Below are 21,393 nucleotides of genomic sequence, written 5' to 3'. Positions count from 1 at the left end.
ACCCGAGACGCCGAGTCTACCTCCGACCATCTCAGAGCCGAGACGCGGCCTCGCTCATCGCCAACACCGAGGACCCGCCGATGAGCACACGTCAACACCGGCTGTGCCACGACGCTGCCGTCAGCGCAAACCGGAGCCAGGACCCGCACAGGCAGCAGGAACGGGAGCCACAGCTCAGCCCCGGACGCAGGTGCCACCGCAGCCACCGGCCTCGCCCCGGCCCCGACTCCAAGCTGCGGCCGCCGAGCCTCCCCGCGCAGCGGCGCAGGGCGCCGGGCCAGCCACCCACATGCCCCCGCCTGCCTCCGGCTCGGCCGCACCAACCGCGGCCCCCGCCGGGCTCAGCGGAAGATGCGCTTACGTCCCCGAGCCCGGCAGCCGCTGACAGGCCTCGGCTCGGCCCCAGTGTCGCCTGCAGCCCCTGCACCGGCAGCAGCTCCCCGCTCGCTCCTCAGCAGCTTGTTTCCCTAAAATCCATCACCTCAGAAACAAGGGCCCCCTCCCCCGCACCCAGAGCTGCTGTGGCCGCACCCCTGGCTGGCGGTGGCACCGTCTGTGCCGGGGACAGCCGTACGGCTTGGGGGCCGGGGACCACAGCATCCCCCTGCATGCACGCGGCCCCCCGCGGCACAGAGAACGCAGAAGCCAGGCTCAGGACTCACCGCTTCCCCCTCCTGCTCCCGGCTCGGGGTTCTTTATGCTCCGGGAGCGGTGGGCGTGAAAGGACACATCTCCCCTCCCTCCGCCTGTGGGCCCCGCCGCCCTGCCCCCCTGACCGATGCAGGTGGCGGCCCCGGCAGGAGCAGGAACGGGTATTTACAGGCAGGCTGGCCGGCCTGTCCCCCGCCTGTCACATCCCTGCCTCCTCATGTCTCCAGGCCGGGTGGTACCGGCTCCCCTGGGAAGCTGGAGCCGGCAGCTGAGGCACCAGCTAAAACACGGCCTGGATACGAAGGAGCTGACGTCACACGAAAACAAGCATCTGTGCGCTGAGCCGTCCGAGAGCGACCAGGCAGCGGGCAGCTGCCAGGGAGGCGGCACGGCCTCAGAGCCTTTCAAACGGCGTCCGCTGGGACAGAGCCCAGCTGGCCCCGGGCCGCCGGATCAGAACCGCTGGCCAGGGCGCAGGGACGCAGCGGCCATCGAAGTGCAGGTAACTAACCTGCATCCACAGAGGCCAAGAATTAGTCCCAATGCAAGCGCTCGAGGGTCCGGGGCACGTGCTGTGGCCAGTGCCATGGCCAAGGAGCGGAGTGGAGCGGAGGGGGCAGTGGGGGAGTGGAGGGTGTGGGCAGAAGCCGTGGGCGCAAGCTGGCCACACCCTGGGTCCGGTGGCATTCTGAAGTTGTGCTGCTCTGGGGCCGGGGGCCACTGGGAAGGGCAGAAGCAGCGACGTTCCACACACCAGGCGGTGAGAATCAGGGTGACTGGCCGGGCTCGCACACCCAAGGCGAGACAGGCCCCCCGCTGACCCGACGCAGGATCTCACTCCCCGCCGCGTCGTGCCGGGGGGCGGCCAGAGCAGACCTCGAGCCAGGACGGCTTGACCCTCACGCCGTTTCCCTCCGCATCCGAGCACACGCGGAAGGGGCAGCAGTCCAGCCCGGCCTTCACGCTGGGGGCACAGGAAGGGACAGGAAACGCCTCCCCCCACCCCCGGGGAACACGGCTGCAGTCGGCGATCACCGCAGGGGTCTGGCGAGAGTGAGGCCCCGGCTCAAACCTCCCCCCGCCCCCTCCCCACTCCGGCGGGTTGAGCAGGCGTGGGGCGTTTCAACCGTCCGAATAAAATCAAAATAGTGATATTTCAGGACGCCTGAAAATGACGTGAAATACAACTTTCGGTGTTGGGAAATGACGCTGACTCTTACGCCCCGCTCCCCACTGCAGCGGACCATACGCCCCGCAGAACCCCACGTTTCCCATCTGGACCTCCACAGACAAGCTCGCCGACCCCGAAAACGGGAGAATCATTAAACGACCGGGCCCCCAGCTCCACACGGGGCCTCCCCAGGAAACACGCGTTAGCGAGCCCGGCGCCACGTCCGGGTGACCCCTGATCCGTCCAAAGCACCGGGCAAGACGGCCCGGTCTGAACCGGCAGACTGCTAACTTTATCGGAAGCCCACTTTAGGTGAAAAACTGGCCTTTCCAGTACGTTGGTTAAGAATTCAAAACAAAGCTGAATGGAACTGGATGTTTAATGAAACCAAACAACAGATGCACCTCGAAACACCAGGGACCGCCAGGTGTCCAGCTCTTTCCCAAGAATCTGTGGCCACCCGCCCACCTGTGCCCGCATGTGCTCCCTGGCCCCGCCCGCCCAGTCAGCGGCCCCCATGCCCAGCCCTGGCCCCAGCTTGCTCCTGACACCCCAAAGGACTCTGCGGCGGGCCTGAGCACACCTGCGGGCCTGAGCACACCTGCGGGCCTGAGGACACCTGCAGGCCCGAGTGCACCTGCAGGCCTGAGCACACCTATGGGCCTGAACACACCTGCGGGCCTGAGCGCACCTGCGGGCCTGAGCGCACCTGCGGGCCTGAGCGCACCTGCGGGCACGCTGCCTCCCACCTGACCACCCAGCTGGCAGTGCAGTGGCCTCACTGGGCCCTCTGCATGTCAATGCTCACACGGGCCTGTTGCCAGGGAAGTCTGAAGCACGGGGAGCCGCACCCCCGTCCCAGCGGCATGGCGACGCCCCTGGAATGCCACGCTGCCACCGTCACAGTCTCACAGATACACTTGCCCCTGGTGCCTCTACGGCCACGCGGAGCCAGCCCCTGGCTTCCCCGTGGGGCCGTGACCCTCCATGCCCAGCTCTGGCCTGGGCTGTTGTCTGGCGTGTGTCCAAGGAGCATAAGAAGCTTCTAAGCCAGAAAACACGTAGGACAGCACCTCCAGCCCAATAGGTGGGGTGTGAGCGAGAGGCAGGCAGGTGGGTGGGGGGCAGGGGGGCTGAGGACCGGGCCTGGGGACCCTGCAGTGTCCCAGCATGAGCCTCTGTCCCCCCGCAGCCCCTGCAGGGGACCCCTTCCCCTCCCATGAACTGTGGTCCCTGCAGCCCGAGGCTGTCCCCAGCCAGCCCGGCCCAGACCCCACCTCAGGGCCTCGGCTCCCGTGAGCTCTGGACGTGCGTGCCCGGCTGAACCCCATCTCCCCACGCCCCCCCATGCTGCCGGCACGACTCTGTCACCACTGTGTCTAGGCACCAGCCTGCCACTTCCCAGACTAGGACACTCTTTCCCCTGAGTTGAAGTGGAAATAATTTAGGGCCCAGCGTCAGGGGCAGAGCAGGAACTGGCCTGTCACCCTCCCATCACCGGCAGTGACTGATAGGAAGAAAGCCTCAAAAGCCCCCAAGGCCTGGGGGCTTGGTGAGGGGACAGGTGAGGGGACAGGGGACACAGCTACAGACAAAGGCAGAGGTCAAGTCGCCCTCCCAGCCAGCCCCGAGTGGGGCCGGCGGGGGACTGGCCCCACCCCTTCACTGGAGACACCCGAGTTGGGGGACTGGCCTGCTGGCTGTCACCGTGATCGTCCGCCTTCGAGGAACCACGGCGCGGGCCTGTGTGCAGCACGGTCGATGTCCCCACGGCCATGAGCGAGGCACGTGCTGCACGGTGGCAGAAGCAGCTCCAGGCCCGAGTCCCCGGCCCAGGGGCAAAGCGGGGCCTGGTTCGCTGCATCTTGGGGCCAAGAGCCTTGGCCACTCGAAACCGGGAGAGAGGACGCACGCGGCCCGACCCCCAGGCAGCAGCACCCGCACGCAGACGGAGGCCGAGAGGCAGGAGACAGCGGTCCCACCACCTGGGCCGGAACGTGCACGAGCCGACACCGCCGAGTCGCGACGAGGTGCGACGAGGCCTGTGACGGGAACGGCCCGGGAGCAAGGCCCCCAGCACGCACCTGCAGAGGAGGAGGAACGCGGGACAGCGCCCAATGGACCCTGAGGCTGGCGGGTGTCACGGAGCCTCTGTGCTGCCACCTGGAGCTGGGATTCCTTACCACACCGCCTGCTCACCCCCACCCCGCCCAGCCCTGGGACGAGCCTCCACTGGGTGGGACCGACCCTCCCGACCCTCCCGCCGAACCCTGAGGCACAGCCACCTCCGTCGCCCGCATCCCGTAGGTCCACGTGCACGGGGCCGGAACCAGGCACATCAAGCAGGAAGCCTCACGGGGCCCCGGGGACAGTGACAATGCTCCTACACAGAGCGGCCACTGGCACCCCAGCACTAACGCGGGCTGGGGCGCATCCTCACGGCCGAGTGTCACTCGCTCACGAAAAGGGGAGAAGCAACAGCCAGACAGGACTTCAGCAGAGAAACAGGACACGAATGATGGGGACTAAGCAGGCTCCGGCACACGGGGCTTCACAGCACCTCACCTCCATGGCACCCCCACCACAGCACCACAGCAGCACTCACAGTGCACCTCAATAGCTTATTAATTCCCCACATATAAATAACCCAAGAAGTGGCACTCCACGGTAACACCCCACAGCTTAATATCCCCCATCACTGGCGGCACTCTTACAGTAACACCCCTCACAGCCACACTCTCATTGTGCAGCAACAACCCACAGCGGCACCACCACAGCTACATCCCCACGGTAACACCCCACAGCGGCACCCCCACCGCAGCGAGCGCGCTCTGCTGGGGGCACCGGCCCATCTTAGGGAGACACCACGGGGGCACCTCGAGTTGGGTCTCCGCATTCTGGGGAAGAGGCTGTCACACGAGCTCGGCGGGAAGCAGCCAGAATCCATGACCGAAGGAAAACTGGAAAAGTCACAAATCCGTGGAAACCGACGCACTCCGAGCCAACCAGCACGTCAAAGAAGAACTCGCCAGAACTCACCTGGGGATGAACGGGAAGACGCCACGGACCAAACCCCGCGGGGCGGGGGGCTGAGTGAGGGGTCCCGGCTGTGAGCGTGACTTAGGAAACGGACCCTCTCAAGTCAGCCGCCCGCGCCGCGCCCGAAGGGCCTGGGAGGGAAGAAGGCTAAACCAGGGGCCGGCGGGGGGCGCGGGGTGCAGACCGCACAGCACGGACGGACGACAGGACGGGGACGCGGCACAGAGGCCGCGAGGAGGCCGGCAGAACCCACATGAGGACCCGCACTCTGAAGCCAGAGATGGCAGGGGGGAAGTTCCCACGGGTCCTACAGAAATGAAATGGATTCTGAGAGAGCGTTATGAACACCACATGCCGACCAGCTGGGTCACCAGGACGAAATGGACAAAGTCCCAGAGACACAAAACCTACCAGACTAAACCACGGTGAAAGAGAAAAGTTAAGCAGACCCGTAACCAGCGAGGAGAATGAACCAGCCACCAAACACGCCCAACGAAAAGTCCGGGACCCGACGGCTTCACTGGTGAGTGCGACCAAACAGTCAGGAACGAACACCAAATCCTTCTCCGACTTTTCCAAAAATTGAGAAAGAAGGAACACGACCCAACGCCTTCTCGGAGGCCAGCATGACCCTGACGCGAAAGCCAGACAGAGACGCCACAAGAGGAAACCACAGACCAACATCCCTCGTGAACACGGATGCAAAAATCCTCAGAAGATGACCCGCCAGCAGGATCCAGCGGCACGCCACAGGAACCACACGCCGACCAGGGCGGGTTTCGGCAGGAAAGCGCGGGGCCGACACCTGCGTGATAAACGTTACCTGCCACATTCGCAGAGCTCGGGGACGGCCAGGTGGAGGAGACGCATGGGGCCAGGTGTGGGGAGGAGCGTGGCGCCAGGTGCGGGGAGGAGCGTGGCGCCAGGTGCGGGGAGGAGCGTGGGGCCGCCGAGCCCTCTCCGAGGGGCCACTCTCCCCGCCCCTCCACTCTCCAAACCTTGTAGGACTTCAGGAATGTTCTGGAGGCTCAGTACATATGCACAGTTGCTTAACTCATTGGCCACTGCAGACTGATTCACCCTCCAGCCCCTCTCCCCTCCCCGAAGGTGGGGGGTAGGGGGACTGGAAGTTCAAACCCCTTAATTACTAGGTCTTTGGGGTGACTGCACCCCCCAAACTGTCCAGGGGCCCTACCCTAAGTCACCTCATTGGCAAAAAACTCAAGTGCGCTCCAAAGGGATGCCTAAAGGGTGACAAAAGACACTCCCATCACTCAGGAAATTCTGACGTCAGGAGGTCTGAGCCTGGAACGGGGCGAGACCCTGAGTGCTTCTCACGAAACCCCAGAAGGGAAGTCCCATGACGCAGGGGAAGCCACGTGTGGACCGCCCGCGGCCAACGCGCCCGAGGCGGGGACCGAAGGCCGGCCTCCGAGGTGGCGAGCGAGGCGACGTGCCCACCTCGCCGCCTCCGTCCACGCCGCCCCGGGAATTCCAGGAGCCAGAGCGACGGGGCGAGAACAAGAAAGACAAGGGATCCAGCTGGACAGGAAGAGAAAAATCACCTCTGTTCACAGACGCTACGGAAAAACCTAATCGTTCCACAAGGAAAGTTGCCAGGACTAATAAATCCCGTGAAATAGCTGGATTCAAAGTCGACACACGCGAGAAGTTGTGTTTCTATCCACAACCCAAACAGGAAGTGAACGAAACAGCTCCCTTTACGACGGCATCGAAGGGAACACAACGCTTAAGAATGAAGCTAGCGCTGAAAATTACGAAATGCTGATGAAAGACACGAAAGACACGAATGAGGGGAAACAGCCCGTCGCTGGATGAGACGGGGACCCACCCGAAGCGGTGACAGACTCAACGCAATAGCTGCTGAAATCTCAGCAATGCTTTCCGCAGAAATCGAAAAACCCATCCTGAAATTCACGTGGAATCTCAAGGGACCCCGAACAGCCAAAACCACCGCAGAACAGAACGAAGCCAGAGGGCGGGCTCGCACGTCCCGATGTCAACCCACTGCGCGGGCCGCGGCCGGGCCACCCTGAGCGCGCCCGAGCGCACCTGAGCGCGGAAGCTAAGCGGGGTCGGGCCTGGTTAGTGCTGGGATGGGAGACCACCCCGGACGCCCGGGTGCTGTAGGCGCCCCCCAAAAATTAAATAAATAAAAAATAAATAAAGCCGCTACTCAGCGACAGCAATCAACACTGTGGCCCCGCACAAAGCCGAACACAGCCCAGAAAGGCCTCGCACGTCCGCGATTCTCGACAGGGGGTCCGAGACCATCCAGTGAGGAGAAGCCGGTCTGAAGCAATGGTGCTGGGAAAAACGGACATCCACGCACGCAGAGAAAAGCCGGACCCTCGCCCAGCACCAAGCACAAAAATTAACGCGGCGCGCCTCAGGGACCTAAACGTGAGAGTTAGGATCAAAACCACAAGCCACCAGGATGACCTCACACCACCTCACAGCCACCAGCATGACCACCGCAAAAAGAACAGAAGATGGCGGGTGTGACGAAGACGGGGAGACCCTGGAACCCCGTGCGCCGCTGGCGGGCCGTGCAGTGCAGCCGCTGTGGACACAGCCTGGGGGGCCGTGGGTGGCCAGGTGATCGCACCTGGGGGGCACACGCAAAGGGACGGAAAGCAGTGTCCCGAAGAGGTACTCGCACGCCCAGGCCCACAGCCACGCCACTCACGGCGGCCAGCAGGTGGCGACACCCAGGTGTCCACCGTAAACAACACGAGGTCCTCCCTCAGTGGGGTGTGACTCAGCCTCAAAAAGGAAGGAAACGCTGTCATGTGACACCACATGGGTGGACAATACACTGAGTGAAGCAAGCCAGTCACAGAAAAACAAATACTGTGAGGCTCCACTCACAGGAGGCCTCGGGAGGGGTCGGAGCCACAGGGACAGGGCGTGTGCGTGTGTGCGTGTGTGCGTGTGTGCGTGTGTGGCAGGGGTGCTTCATGGGGACAGTGTCAGTCAGGGAAGATGGACCTTCCTGGAGACGGGGGTGGTGACGGCTGCAGAACACCGTGAGTGTGCTCGATGCCACTGAATTACGCCCCTAACGGCGGCCAACGGGGCAGGTTCGTGTTGTGTATTCACAGTTTAAAAATGGGGGAGGGGGAAACAGTGACATTCTAACACGCTACAACACGGACGAACTTCGAAAGCATCACGCTGAGTGACACAATCCCGTTACAAAAGACCACGTATCGTGTGACTGCATGTACGTGAAGTGTCCAAAGCAGGCAAAGCACAGACGCAGGGCAGAGAGCAGCGTCGGGAGGGGGGTCGTGGAGGTGTGGGGCAGGAGTGGGGGGGCCAGGAGGGAGGCGGGGGCCGGGGAGGTCCGAGGGGCACTGCTGGGTACGAGGCTCTCTGTCCGCAGGTGGGGAGGGGCGGGTAGCTTGTGGCTGCACAGCAGCGTGAACGCCACTGAAGGGGGTCCCTTCAAATGGCTGGAACAGTGAATTCCGTGTGTGTACTTCACGCCACTTTTTAAAACCCGTGAAACTGAGTTAACACGGACTGTCTGAGTAGAGTGCGCGGGAAGGTGCTTCACTGAACGTGAACACAGGCCAGGCTGGCAAAGGTGGCCCTTCTGGCTGGACGCGCCCAGGTGCCAGTGTGCAGCCGTCTCTGGCCCCCGCCCACACGGCGAGGACCTGTCGGGGCTCGAGGGTGCTGTTTACGGGGTGCACGCCCCCTTCCCCGGGACGTGGACACCCCCGAGGGAGGGGCACCGGCAGGGGCAGGACGGGGAGGAGGACCCTGAGCCTCTGTGCCAGCCGCCCGTCTGGATGCCCGGGCTCCTGCAGGCAGGCTTCTGCGTCACGGGGTCGCCCGCCCATCCTGAGTCCCTCCGGGTACCCACCGCACATCACCTCATAAATCTCCTGCCTCGACCCCATCCGTGCAGCTCCCAAGCCCCACGCGCGGAAAACCTCCACGTCACACAAGTTACCTGCTGTGCCTGGACTGGGCGGGCCGTCTGTGCAGACCTCCGCCTGCAGGCCTCAGGCTGCACCCCTCACCCTGACACTGTGTCTCCCTCGTCACCCGCCTCCTGCGAGGACATACAGGACTCTCGCTGTCCCTCTGCCCGGCCACATGATACCCGCTCCGAGGGGCACAGCGGGAATGCGTGAGCAAGAACACACCCCGCACCTCCTCACCTCCCTGCTCCCCAAACTGCCCTCGTGTCCAGCACCTGCCGTGGCCACACCAGGGCCGCTCAGGCCTCGTCAGACACCGGCTCCACCCCTGCCGGCACCCGCCACCCGGGGCTTTCTGCGGCCCCACGGCCCACCCCAGGGCCAGGCCCTGATCACCGGATGCTCTCGCCCGTGGCTTTACCAGCCTCCTCCATGCCACGGGCTCCCACATCCGCCTCCCCGCGACTTCGCCCACAGACCCCAGGCTCAGGCACCCAACCCCCATCAGCGCCTTCACCGGGGCTGACGGGTGACGCAGACTCAGCGCCGCCTCTGTCCGAGTCCGCTCCCAGGCCAGTTCCCGTCGCAGCTGCGGGGCCAGCGTGGACTGGCCCGGGGTGGCCGCGAGCCAGGGCCGACACACGGGGCAGTGTCCGCCATCCCAGCCGGGCCCTTCCGTCCTGGGAAAGACCAGGGTGTGTCCTAGATCTCTGCCACCTCGTGCCCAAGCTGGTCGCCTCCCCAACGGCAGCATCGTGTGTCAGAACAGACACACACAGGAAGAGGCAGGGGACCAACCTGTGAGAATGCCACGGGCGGTCATGGCAGCTGCTCACCCAGCAGCCCCTTCGAGGGGAGATGGGACGAGCCCTGGGCGAGCGACAGAGGCCACGGGAAGGGGCGGTACTCACTGTCCTCTCCTGGGCAGGGCATGCCGGGCTGCTCCGGGCTGCTCGGGAAAACTGCAAAGAGAAAGGACATGCGTCAGCGTCCAGCCGCCCGTCCCGCGCTCGAAGAGCACGGAGCCTGCTGGTGGGCGGCCGGCGTCCTGCACGCGGAGCCACGTGCCGAGGACCCGCTCCTGGGAGGTGCTCGGCAAGACACGTCCGAGGGACCAACGGACCTCTGCGGGACTCCCGAGGGCCGAGGGAGGTCAGGGGCCCGCCTGCTACGTCGGCCTCGGAGGGATCCCCGACAGCCAGCCTCTGAAAGCGCATGGGCCTGGCTTCTCTACGCCCTGGACGGCGCTCACAGCCGAATGTTCTCAAGCACCCGCCGGGCTTCCCCAGTAAATTACCCAAACAGACGCTCGTAAGGTATCAAAGCTAAGCTGAAACCAATGTTTTCTTAAGCGGGAATCGGAAGTCTTAAGGCACCCGAGCGGTCAGTGTTAGAGGCACAGTGGATGCGTTTGCCGCCCCGAAAACAAACGCGGCGCGTTTACACGAAGAGCCACAAAAATCCGGGATTTTGACCAACGATCGGCCGGGCAGTAGAGAAAAGGACGATCCGGCAGAAAACGGTGGGCGGCGGCAGGCTCCGGGGCCCCCCGCACGCCCACAGAGGCTGCCGGAGTGCGGCCGCGCTATCCCGGCCACACAGACACCCCGAAGAAGCCCGGAAGTGCTGGGGAGCACAGTCTGAAAACCCCCGACTTAAAGATTATGAGGAAATGATTACGATATTTCAATTTGTAGCCCAGCTCTGAGCCTAACGGGCTGAGGAACGCCGAGAGGCTGGGTAAACCCCAGGGAGCGTCTGCCCCACCCCGGACGGTGTGGTGGCATGGTCCCTGGTCCCCTGGTCCCCTGGTCTGCCCGCACGAGCCCTGTGCCCAGAGCCTCTGAGCTCCAGCAAAGCTGAGGCACGGGTGACGCCGGCCCCAGGACTAACGACCAGAACCCAGGCCCCATGTCCAGGGAGACGACCCCTCACGGCCTCTACAGTGAGAGCGGTTTCTATTTGGGTTAAAAAAATGTAAGAGGGAAGGAAACCCAAATCGCGTGACACGCAACCCCCTCAGCTTCTCTGGCCCCTAAGATCTCACACTGTGACCCTCGACGGGGCAGCTGCCCCGGGTGGTCCGGCCAAGGTGCCGGGATTGGGGGTGGCTGCTGAGCTGGTACCACCCCAGCCTGGAGAGTCCCACCTCACCCCACCCCTCCAGTGCCACTGACCGTGAATGGTGAGCCCTTCGTCCCTGCGTTGACAGGACAGGCGGAAGGCCTCCTCCAGCTCCATCTGGGAGGACACGGTGCAGGGGTCCCCTACGCGGGCAAGAAACACTGCTGAGCCCACCACAGGCCTAAGGCGGAGGGGCCCAAGTGACACCCGCTCCGAGCATCAGACCCGAGCTGGGGAGGCCAAAGTACCCTAGCGCAGGTGGCAGGTCCCAGGGCAGCCGGCTGGACCAGCCAGTCCCCACAGTCCCCCTGCCCGGGGCCCTCCTGAGAACCTACCCATCCCCAGAGGGGCAGTGAGTCCCCAGCAGAGAAGAACACGGAGCTGTGCTCACCCCCCTGGCCAGGGAGGGGCCATGTCAAGAGGGTCAGGCCCAGCCCAAAGGGAAAGGTGGGGACACAGATGCACAGAACCAGGGCCCCTCCCAGCCCTCCCAAGGGAAGGGGCTCCCCTGGGTCCTCTGCAGACAGCGCAGGTCAGTCATCCAGTCAGTCACCTTGGAGGAGGAGTTCCTCCCGAACTGTCTCCTAACCCCTCAGCTGTGGGCGGAGAAAGGGGAGGAGGGGGGAGGTGGAGGAGGAGAGGAGGGGAAGGGAGAAGAGGAGAGGAGGAGGAGAAGGAAAGTAAAACATAAAAAAAAAAAAAAAAAAAAAAAAAGCGTGAATCAATAAAATAAAAATAAATAAAATAAAAATAAATAAAAAATCAGTATCAGTATTCCATCCATTTCCATCCAGTATTCCATTCAGTTTCATTTCATATATGCTCCTTTCCATAATCCATTCCAGGATCCCTCCATCCCTCACAGCAGCAGCAGCTCCATCCCTCCATCCAGGATTATTCCTCATCCCAGTGTCAAGACCAGACTAGGGCCACCTGGTGGCTGTCCTCCTCCAGGGGGCATCCAGCCTGCTCCGCCCCCAACCCAGTTTCCGCCTGCAGATGTGAGCTCCCTGTCCCTCGGGGAAGTGGCTGCTAACCCACTTAATCCTGCGGCTTGACATCTCCCCAGAAGGGGCTGAGGCAATGTCCCGCACACAGAGGATTCAGTGCCTGACGCGGACGACATGGACGACACAGGACCGAGGGCTACCTTCACTGTCCACCCACTTGAGGGTGAGTGGCTGCCCCTGGCGGAGGCTGCACATGTCTCTGACTTCCTCACAGAGCTCCTCGAAGGTGCTGGCCGCGTCCAAGCTGGTGATCAGCATGTCCCTGGACAGAGAGGGTAGGGACCGTCACCACGGAGCACAGGTAACCAGGTATACACGGATGATCGATTAACCAAATTATTGATCAAATAAATGAAACAGAATTTTCCCCAAAGAACCACTGACCAGTCTCGTTAAGTCGCCACCGTGAATGCCCGTGTGCAGAGGGGAGACCTGTCCTGGCTCGTGGCACACGGGGGTCAAAGAACGGGGGTGTCAGAAAGCGCCTGCTCGGGCCCCAGGTGCCAAGTCTGCCCAAAAGGTCACCCGGGCGCCCGGGGTGGGGTGGCCAAGCCATGGAATTCATTACACTTTCCTCCAATCTCGGATACTGCCGGGCAGGGCAAGGGCATAGGGCGCGTCACATGGGAGGCCTGAGACCTTCCTGAGGGGGGGACGCCGGGTGGGGAGGGCAGAGCGGAGCCGCTTAAGGAGCCTCGGCTGCTGCGTTAAACTCCGGAGGGCCCCCTCGGCTGTGGCTGTCGCATGACTCCAGGCATGTTTTTGTTTGTGGGGGGAAGAAATCACAGAATGTCACCATCTTTTATGTTTTCATCCGAAAATGAGATGGGGAGGCTGGAGGGCTGGAGATGGCTCAGGGATTCCGGTCACCTTCTGAGGGCTGATCCTTCACCGCTGGGCGACACCCCCCAGAGAAACACCCCCCCAGAGGGATGGAGGGATGCTAACCCAGGCCGGACAGGCCTTTGCCTTTACTGAAAGGGAGCGGGAAGCGCGGCCTCACCCAGCACGCCGAAGTCGGGGGCAAAGCGCCGGGGGCTGGCACGAGGGTGCAGAGCCTGCAAGAAGGCGAGGGGCTGCAGACCGGGAACCTCGGGTTCTGCTCCGGCCAACACCTGGCTCCCGAACCCCAGCAAACAAGTGCTGCCGGTCTTGTCCACCGGACAACACGCCCAGTGCCACCAGGATCTAGGACCCAGCTGCCGGGCGCCTCCTGGGCCCAGCACAGCAGCCCAGGGCCTGGGCCGCAGTGGGGAGACGGCCCCCAGCATCCCAATGCTGCACTGGCACTAGCCCGGCCCGTCTGAGCTAGGGAAACTGAGGCACAGAGGGGCCACAGGGCTCCAGAGACAAAGCTCCCACCCATCGCCCTGGGGTCGCCCACACTGCCCTGCACGCCTGTCACCTGACCCAGCAGCCACCAGTCCTCCTGCCGCTGGGAACTCTGGGGGTCAGTGTCGGCCACCCTTTCACCTTTGACCTCTCCCTGCCCCAAGGACCTCACCCCGCAGTTCTGCCCCCAAGTGGAAGCTACTGTTTCCCCCCAATGCCTCGACCTGGAGGCCAAGCGAGTGGCTCCTGCAAAACCCCAGAACCGCAACAACTTGGAAGCGCCCGACGCCAGGATGGACCACAGAGGGCTTCGCCCCGGTGGCAGGATGGCAGCTAGCACCGGGAGGGGCCATCCCATCCTGCCACACAGTCCTCTGACCACCAGTGTGACCTCAGCCCAACCTTGAATCAAGCAGCCCCTCTGAGCAAGACAGAGTCCTGGGCCGAGTGACCAGGAGTGGGCACCCACAGCCAGGGAGGACGGCCGGCCCCACTGGATTTCTGGGTCTCCCAGGCCACAGGCCAGGCCAGGCCGTGCACACAGCAGGTCCTGGATGACCTGGACGACGGGACACAGGCCTGCGCTGGAGCGCGGAGCAGCTGCCAGTCACCTCTAGGATCTCAGAGAAGCAGGTGTCTGAGACTCAGCCTGGCAGAGCAGGGTCTCCAAACCCCCGGCATCACCCAGAACCCTCCAGAAAGCCCCCTGGAAAAGGCGGGTGCCACCAGATGTCACGCAGACTCCAGCGACTGCATGTCCTTCGAAGGACCAACGGGGGGCCGGAGACCCCAATCTCAAGGCGTGGGGGCCTCGGGGAATGGGCAAGGGTGACCAGGAGAAGCCACCACCAGTGGGGCAGCTGAAGACCCCGCAATTTATGAACAGCACCTTCGATGTGTCTGACCGTGGCCCCTGGACCTGCGGCCCCCAAACAACCCCCTCCCTGCAGCACTGGGTGCCGGACCTCGGGGTCTGTGTCGCAGCACTGACCTCGGTGGGCACTTTCTGGGACCAGGGACATTGCCGGTCTCCCGACTCAGACAGCAGACCGTTCTGTCGGCTGGGACCGTGCACAGCACTTTAGGAAAAGCAGGCACGGGAGGGAGCCAGGGGCTGGGCTTGGGGAGGAACCGTGAGTGCAGCCCAGGAGAAAAGGGGTGCGGGAGGGAGACGGGAAGGGAGCGGGGATGCGGAGGAGGGAGGGGAGGAGGGGGCAGAGGTCGGGAGTGGGAGGAAGAGGAAAGAGCGCGGGGCGTGGCCTCCTCCGCCCGGGGAAGCGGCCGCAACAGGTCACTTTACTCCCGGTAACCGAACCGCTCTCCAGGGGCCGAAGCCAGGGGAGAGGACGGGGCGGGCGGGGCGGCTGGCCCAGAACTCCCAGGGGTCCGCGGCGCTTTCCCCAGGCCCCGCCTCCACCCTGGCCCCCGCCCCAGCTCAGCGCCTGCGGGTCCCGGGGGAAGCTGGAGGGTGTGGACAGCCTCCCACCCGAGAGCGCCCCTCCTGTCCGCACGGCCCCTGGTCGCTCGATTCGGAGGCTCCGCAGTCGTCCGGCTGTTCACCCTCCGCGCGCCTGCCCGCCCGGGCCTCCAGGAGTTGGGGAGCGGGGCCCAGCTGACACCCCACCAGCTGTAATTGCCGCAGCCCCGCCCCTCCTGCGGGCCGGGACACAGGACTCCCGGCCTCTTCAGGCGGGCTGGCCAGGGCGTCCCCAGAAGCCCTTCTTCCCTCTGGCTCTGCCGCCAGCCCCAGCACCCCCCACACCCGGCTGAAAACGGCGGAGGAGGCAGGAGAGGCCTGAGCCGGGACCCCGACAAGAAATGCTCGGGAGGTCAAGCGCCCAAGCCGCAGGCCAGGCCTGAAGAGCGCGAAGCAGCGCCCCTGTAGCCAAGACGACGAAGTTCCCCCGCAGGGTCGGCGCGGGCTCCCCCCCTAGCCCTCCCGGCAGCGGCCACCCCAGGAGCAGCCAGGTCCCATGTCGGGACTCCTGGCGACCAACGCCGGCGACCCCAGCCCCTGCCGCCAAGGCGCCCAGTTCTTCCCGGAGCGCCGTCTACACCGCGTCGGGGCGCCGCGCCCTCCATCCCCGCCGCGGCTGCCCCGCGACCGAGTGTCCAGCGCTCTCGGCCACTGACTCCTCTGAGGCGCTCGCCCCAGTTCACACGAGGTGTGTCGAGTCCGGGGCGCCGTGCGCGGACGCAGGCCAGGCCCAACGGAACCGCGCCGAGCCCCTGCAGGCGCCCGCCGTTCGCGCACCCCGGGCGACCCCCGCCGGCCTCCGCCCGGGCCACAGACTCTCCTTAAACTGAGACCTCCGGCCGGGCAGGCTGAGAAAAGTTAGGAAACCTCGGCTTTTAAAGTTAGCCAGCAGTTTTCACGATCTGACAGAAACTTCAGCCCTTACAGGTTTGTGGCCTCAGTGTCCCTGCCGACTTTCCAGGGAAAGCGTCGACACTGCGCCCAGGGCCGTGGAGCGCGCGGCGACCTCGCCGGGCCGCCCCTCGGCGCTGGCGCGTCAGGACCTCCCGGGCGCCCCCGCTGCGCTCGCCCTCCCGCCCCGCGCCCCGGAGCCCCCCGGCCTCGGCGCCCGCAGCAGCGGCGACACGGTCCCCGACGGCCCGGGCGGCGCCGGCGCTCACCCGCTGTAGTGCGCCTTCAGGCGGACGCGGCCGCCACTCCCGTCCATCTTGGGGCCCGTCCTGCTGGGCATGGCGCGCCCCGCTGGCCGCCGTCAGCGCCGCGCCCCGGGCGCGCGGGTCCTGGCGCGGGGCGCGCAGCGGCGGGGCGCCAGGTGGGGCCGACGGCGGAACGCGGAAGAGAGCGCGCCGCGCCGGGTCGGGGAGGCGCGGGTCCGGCCAACTCCGCGGGACTTGGGCGGCGCGCGGGGCGGGCGGAGGCGCGGCCGGCGGGGGCGCGCGCGGAGTCCGGCGTCAGGCCCCGCGGGGGGGCCCGACATGGCGACGCACCCGGCGGCCAATCGGCGGTGCGGGCGGGCCCGGGGCGGGGGCGGTGGCACCTGCGGCCAATAAGGGCGAGGCGGGGCCGCCACCTGGGCCAATCCTCGGGGGACATCGCGGCCGCAGCCCAATGGCTCGGCGCGGGGACGCTACCTGTCGGGCGGGGCGCGGCCCACCTGCGGCCAATGGGAGCGCGCGTGGCCCGGCTCTGCCTGGCAACCTCCGGCGGTGCGGGCGGCGGGGACTCGGGGAGCACCCGTCCTGCGCGAGGCCCCTCCGTCCCGTGGGCTCCCGCGCCCGCCGTTCCTACCCGGGGCTACAGAGTCCCGGGAACTTGGAAATGCTAGCTCTCGGGCCCAGACTCGCCGAGTCGAAACTCCAGCCGTCCTTACTAACAAGACCCGGGGGACTTGGAGACGGGCGCTGGTCTAGGGGACAGCGGGAAGGAGTAGCTGGTGAGGTGGGTGGCGGGTGGCCAGAGGGAGCTCCGCCTCCGGGCGGGGCGAGCGCGGTCAGCAGCCCAGTCCCCGAGTCCCGAGCGGCTCTCCGACCGCTGACCCGCGCGTCGGGCCCGTTTACAGATCTGGAGACCGAGGCTGCAAGTGGTAGAGCCCCCGGCCAAGGTCAGGGCCGAGAGGGTCCAGGCGCCGCTGGTCGTCCCGGCCCCAGCTGCCCTCGCCTCCAGATCCTGCTGCGGAGAAGGCCTGTCTGCACTCGGTCCCCTCTGCTCTTGGATCTAGGAGAGGCGTTTGCCCAGGATGCCCGTGACCTTCATTCCTGAATCTACAATGACCTTGGCATTTGACCTGGACAGTTGCCTTTCAACACTTATCCACACACCCCAGCCCCTGCCCCCTCCAAGGGCCTGCAGCCTGTGCCCACTCCCCTTAAATGCAATCTCACTGGCTGCATCCTTGGAGACCCATACCTGCCGTTAGCAGGATCTCACCTGGGCACCAAGAGGGCACCCCAGATTCACGGGCCTACAGCCCCCTCATCCCTGCCACCTCTGCCGGGCCTGTCCTCCTCTCGGCCACTCCCCTGCTGCCTCCCTCCCCCACCCCACCCAGCTGGCAGCCTCTGACCCCGAAGTCCACTCCCTGCTAAGCCTCCACCACGCCTCACCTGGACACTCCTCACCTGGACAACCTCAAGCACTTCGCATTCACTCCCTCTCATTCCACAGATGTTTCTTGGCGCCTCCTTGGTGCCAGGCACTGGAGGGACTCTGGGGAGCCAAGCGGTCACGGAACCCCTGTCCTTCCAGAGGTGGCCACAGAGAGACCTGTCAACAGCCCACCTCTCACCAGCTCAAGGTGCTGTGAACTCTGCACCCCACCCCTCTGCCCTCCCACCCCCCTGCCGGTCTCTGCTCCTGTTCACTCCAGAATTCCTGCGGGGAGCGGGGAGCGGGGAGCCGTCCTCAGCCCTTATCTTCGCCTTATCTCTGCTGCCAATTTCTCTAGGCCCCTCCCCCACCACCAGGACACTGTGTCAGCCATCAGACTGGGTCCCCCTAGAAACTGGGTCACCCCGGGGTTTCCCAGCCCTCCTCCACCCCCCTGTGTGGCTTCCTCCTAGCCTCACAGTTGCCGAATGCCAAGCCTCAGGCTCTGGCTCCAAATGGCATCCCAGGCTCAGGCTGCCCCTGAACCCTGTCCCCCACCACACTCGCTCTGCTCCTTGCAAACCACCCTCCCCCAGGTGCTCAACTCAAAAGCCTGGGCGTCCCCTTTGCCCTCCCACACTGCGTCCCACTCCTCGGCAAGTCCCCTCGCCCCACCCTCAGCACGTTTCCAGGCTGCGCAGAGCTACCCCCAGGGTCTGCGCCTGGCCCAGGCCCCACCCTCTACACTGGGGTTTTGGGAACAGCCTCTGACTTCCTTAAAACGTGAGTCAGTCTGTGTCTGTATGTCTAGTGTTCGGAACCCCCAATGATTCTGTGGTTCTCAGAAAAAGCCCCCCGGCCCTCCAGGGTCTGGGACCCCATTTCTTCCTGCCCCCACGTGCCACCATCTGCACCCTGGCCCACTGCACTCCAGCCACCTGGCCACCTGGCTGCCTCTCACCTCAGGGCCTTTGCACGTGCTGTTCCAGCTCCCAGGAGCAGCTTTGCCCAGACTCATACTTCCTTTGAGTCTCTACCAAGCATACCCGACACCTGTATTAGTCCGCTTGCTCCCCCCGCCCCCCCGGATGACTCTGCCATCCCCAGCCTGGGCCGTCCACTGGGCATGAGGGGAACCAGGTGCGAGCTTTGCTGTGCAGGGGCGTGGCGTGGCGCTCGCGGGAGGAGCAGGGATCTGCCACGTGCGTGGGCTGAAGTTCCCCCTCCACCGCCGTGCCAGGCCCCTCGGTGGGCCCCGCAGCCTTGGGCACGTTCTGATGGATGCGCCTCAGCGAGCACGGGCTGGGGGGCGGCCCTCTGACGTCCCATAGCTTCGGCTGGCATTCAGATTTCCTGCCTCACAGCATGACCCGACAGGGAGGACACACAATCCTCGACGCCCGCTATGGCCAGGACCGGCTGGCGGGTGGCCGTTCCACTGGACACTCTTTCTCGACATGCCCCAGCCGAGACCCTGCTGGACACAACAGCCCAAGTCCAGCCCGAGCCCCTTCTATCCGGGGAAGCCCTTGCTGGGGTTGAAGCCGCAGGCGTCCAGTGTCCCCTGGGCACTGGCCTCACCTCGGCTGCCACATGGGCACCTCCCTCCTGGAGGCTGGTACCTGGGTCACTGCAGCCCCCAGCCCTGGCGAGGGGTGTTGGGAGGAGGGCTGCAGCAGTCCGGCTTGGGTGGGGGTCTCCGCTCTCCGTAGGGTTAGGGCGAGGGAGGGGGTCCTGGGGGAGGTTCCACCCCTGGGTCTGGGACCACATCCAGCCCAGGCCCGAGTGAAGGCACCTGGGTCACCTGCAGTGCCCAGAAAAGGTGCCCACAGCCCCAGGGGTCTGGGCTTTGCAGGGTCACCACCAACGAGCTCTGCAAAGCAAAGCACCACCACCCAGGCCCCCAGACAGCCCCGAAGGGTGGGGACAGGGCCGCTCAGGGGGTTCCCAGGCCACCAGCGCTGAGCTACCCCTATTAGGGCCTCAAGGGTAGAGGGCGAGGTCCTGACAGACAGGTGTGTCATGTCCGGCCGGCGTCTCTGTGTCCACTGCCTGCTCTGCCGCCTGGTGACCAGGCAGGCTGTTTGTTCCCAAATCTGTGGACCACGTGCCCCTCTGGACGTGATGGGGGTTGGGACCTAGTCAGCCTGGGTCACTGCCATGTCCCTACATCTCTGGGCATCTGGCACACAGTGGAACGAACGAACGAATGAATGAATGAATGAATGAATGAATGAATGAATGCATGAACGAATGAGCAGGTGAAGACCCCTGGGAAGTGCTGGCCCCGGCCCTCCCAGGCTCTCAGGCCCGGCTCCCTTCCCGCCGACTGCTGCATACAGATGTGATGGGACGAGTCCCGCCCCGGGCAGGCAGAGCTGGGAAGTGACCTTTGGACCCAGGTGTGCAGGCGGGGTTGAGCCAGGAGGGCCCTGGCAGCTGAGGGCAGCCCCCTCACCTCTGGGGTTTTCTGTGTGTCCTGATGACCTCAGACCTCACAGGAGTTTATGATCACCAACACCTCCCGTGAAAAACACAAAGGCACGTTGTGGGTTTTCTAAGCCATTGTAAAAGTGACAAGGGCTTATTGTAAAGCGTCTACAACAGAGGGTGTAGGCAGAGGAGAAACCCTCGGACCTGACCCCCCACCTCTCCCCCAAACGCAGCCGGGCAGGTGGACACGCCTGGAATCTGGAACCTATAGCCTTCCTGTTTCTCTTGTCAGCTGGACCAGAGGGCGGAGTGCAGGGCTGCCACCTGGCTGTGCTTCCGCCAGGTGTGGAGCTGGAGGGATGGGCAGTGCCCAGGGCCAACAGAGGGCAGAGTGGGGCCGCTGGGCCTCCAGGCAAGGTGTCTCCCCCGGGGGGCCTGGCCACCTTCTGATTTTCTTTGATAAATGTTCTTTCTGGTGATACTTAAAAACAACTTTGAGATTCATGAGGTGGAGGGTGGAAGCTAGGGTGGGCTGTGTTCAGTGAGACTCATCAGATGGAGGCCAAGGCTTCTGTGGGGTCACTGTCCCTTGCTGTGTGGTCCTTCCCCAGGACCGCACCCAGGTGACACTGTCCTCATCAAAGCTCACAGACTGAATTTGTGCCCAGAAAGAGGTGAGGCATGAGCCAACACCTTGTGGAGCCCGGGCGGTCACTGGTCATCTGGCAGGTGTGAGACTGACCCCGCAGGGTGGCGAAGACCCAGCAGGTCACAGGGAGAGCCCTGGACACCTGGACACCACTGACAGGCACTCGAGCTGTGCGAGGGCGGGGGCAGCAGAGGTCTCCTTTCTTTTTCACGGGTCGTGGGATTTTGAGAAACCGGTCCAAAGTGGTGTTTACTTCACTCATTCATTCGTTCATGCGGAGATTTTGACTGAGGTCCCACTGGGTGCCCCGAGTTGTGCCAGGAGGCAGTGGTGAGCGGGCCGGATGTGCCTGCTCCCTCGTGGACCCTGCACACTGGTGGGGGGACAGGCCACTGTCACTGGGTCTCAGAGACATGGCAGCTCTGTTGGTGAGAGCGGGGTCTCTCAGAAGGTCCCGGCAGAGACCGGCCGTGGGCTCCGTGGGTGTGTGCAGGGGAGCGGCGAGGCGGAGAGCTGGCCCGCGCCAGAGCCCCGAGGCCCCAGGGGGTCGCGTGGTCCGGAGGTGCGGGGCAGGCGAAGTGTGGACGGAAGTGCTGCAGCAGACCAAGGGACCTCGCAGGCCATGTTAGAGAGGATGGGAGGGCCAGGGCCAGGGCCCCGCAAACTCAGAAAAGGTGGCTCCACCCCACTGTGCAAGGCCCTGCCTGGGGCAGAGCGGCCTGCACCTACCTCTGCGGGCTTCTGGGCTTGGGCACTTGTCCGAGTGCTCGTGTCTGTGTCTGCACACACGTGTCTGTGTGTGCCTGCATGTCTGTGTGTCCGCGCACGTGTGTCTGTGTCCATGTGTGTTCCCATGTGTGTGTCCTCATGCATGTCTCTGTGTGTCTTTGCATGCGTGTCTGTACATGTCTGTGTCCATGTGTCTGCGTGCTTGTCTGTGTGTCTGCATGTGTGTCTGCACATGT

At 64.6% G+C, this 21,393-nt stretch overlaps 2 protein-coding genes across 3 annotated transcripts in view; both read right to left on the bottom strand.

Annotated features, from left to right (window-relative positions):
- PRKCZ (protein kinase C zeta) overlaps positions 1 to 16,199 on the bottom strand; it is a 79,375-nt gene extending 63,176 nt beyond the window's left edge. The window contains exons 1-4 of one of the 2 annotated variants that reach the window (XM_039876895.1): positions 15,921 to 16,199; positions 12,092 to 12,213; positions 10,995 to 11,084; positions 9,729 to 9,779 (exon numbers count right to left, since the gene is read on the bottom strand). In XM_039876895.1, coding sequence (XP_039732829.1) covers positions 9,729 to 9,779; positions 10,995 to 11,084; positions 12,092 to 12,213; positions 15,921 to 15,991 — 334 coding nt within the window. In that variant the 5' untranslated portion in view covers positions 15,992 to 16,199. Of the gene's footprint in view, positions 1 to 20; positions 46 to 9,728; positions 9,780 to 10,994; positions 11,085 to 12,091; positions 12,214 to 15,920 lie in introns of those variants that run through there. The other variant, XM_039876896.1, reaches the window with a different exon arrangement.
- A 4,491-nt stretch (positions 16,200 to 20,690) lies between these two features.
- GABRD (gamma-aminobutyric acid type A receptor subunit delta) overlaps positions 20,691 to 21,393 on the bottom strand; it is a 16,164-nt gene continuing 15,461 nt past the window's right edge. The window contains exon 9 of the mRNA XM_039876919.1: positions 20,691 to 21,021. Within this exon, the coding sequence (XP_039732853.1) occupies positions 20,691 to 21,021 (331 nt within the window). The remainder of the gene's footprint in view (positions 21,022 to 21,393) is intronic.

Source organism: Pteropus medius, unplaced genomic scaffold (assembly GCF_902729225.1).
Source record: "Pteropus medius unplaced genomic scaffold, Ma_sr-lr_union100, whole genome shotgun sequence".
NCBI classification, from domain to species: domain Eukaryota; kingdom Metazoa; phylum Chordata; class Mammalia; order Chiroptera; family Pteropodidae; genus Pteropus; species Pteropus medius.
The sequence above is the reverse complement of the archived record's forward strand: the minus strand, read 5'-3'. Positions and strand labels throughout refer to the sequence as shown.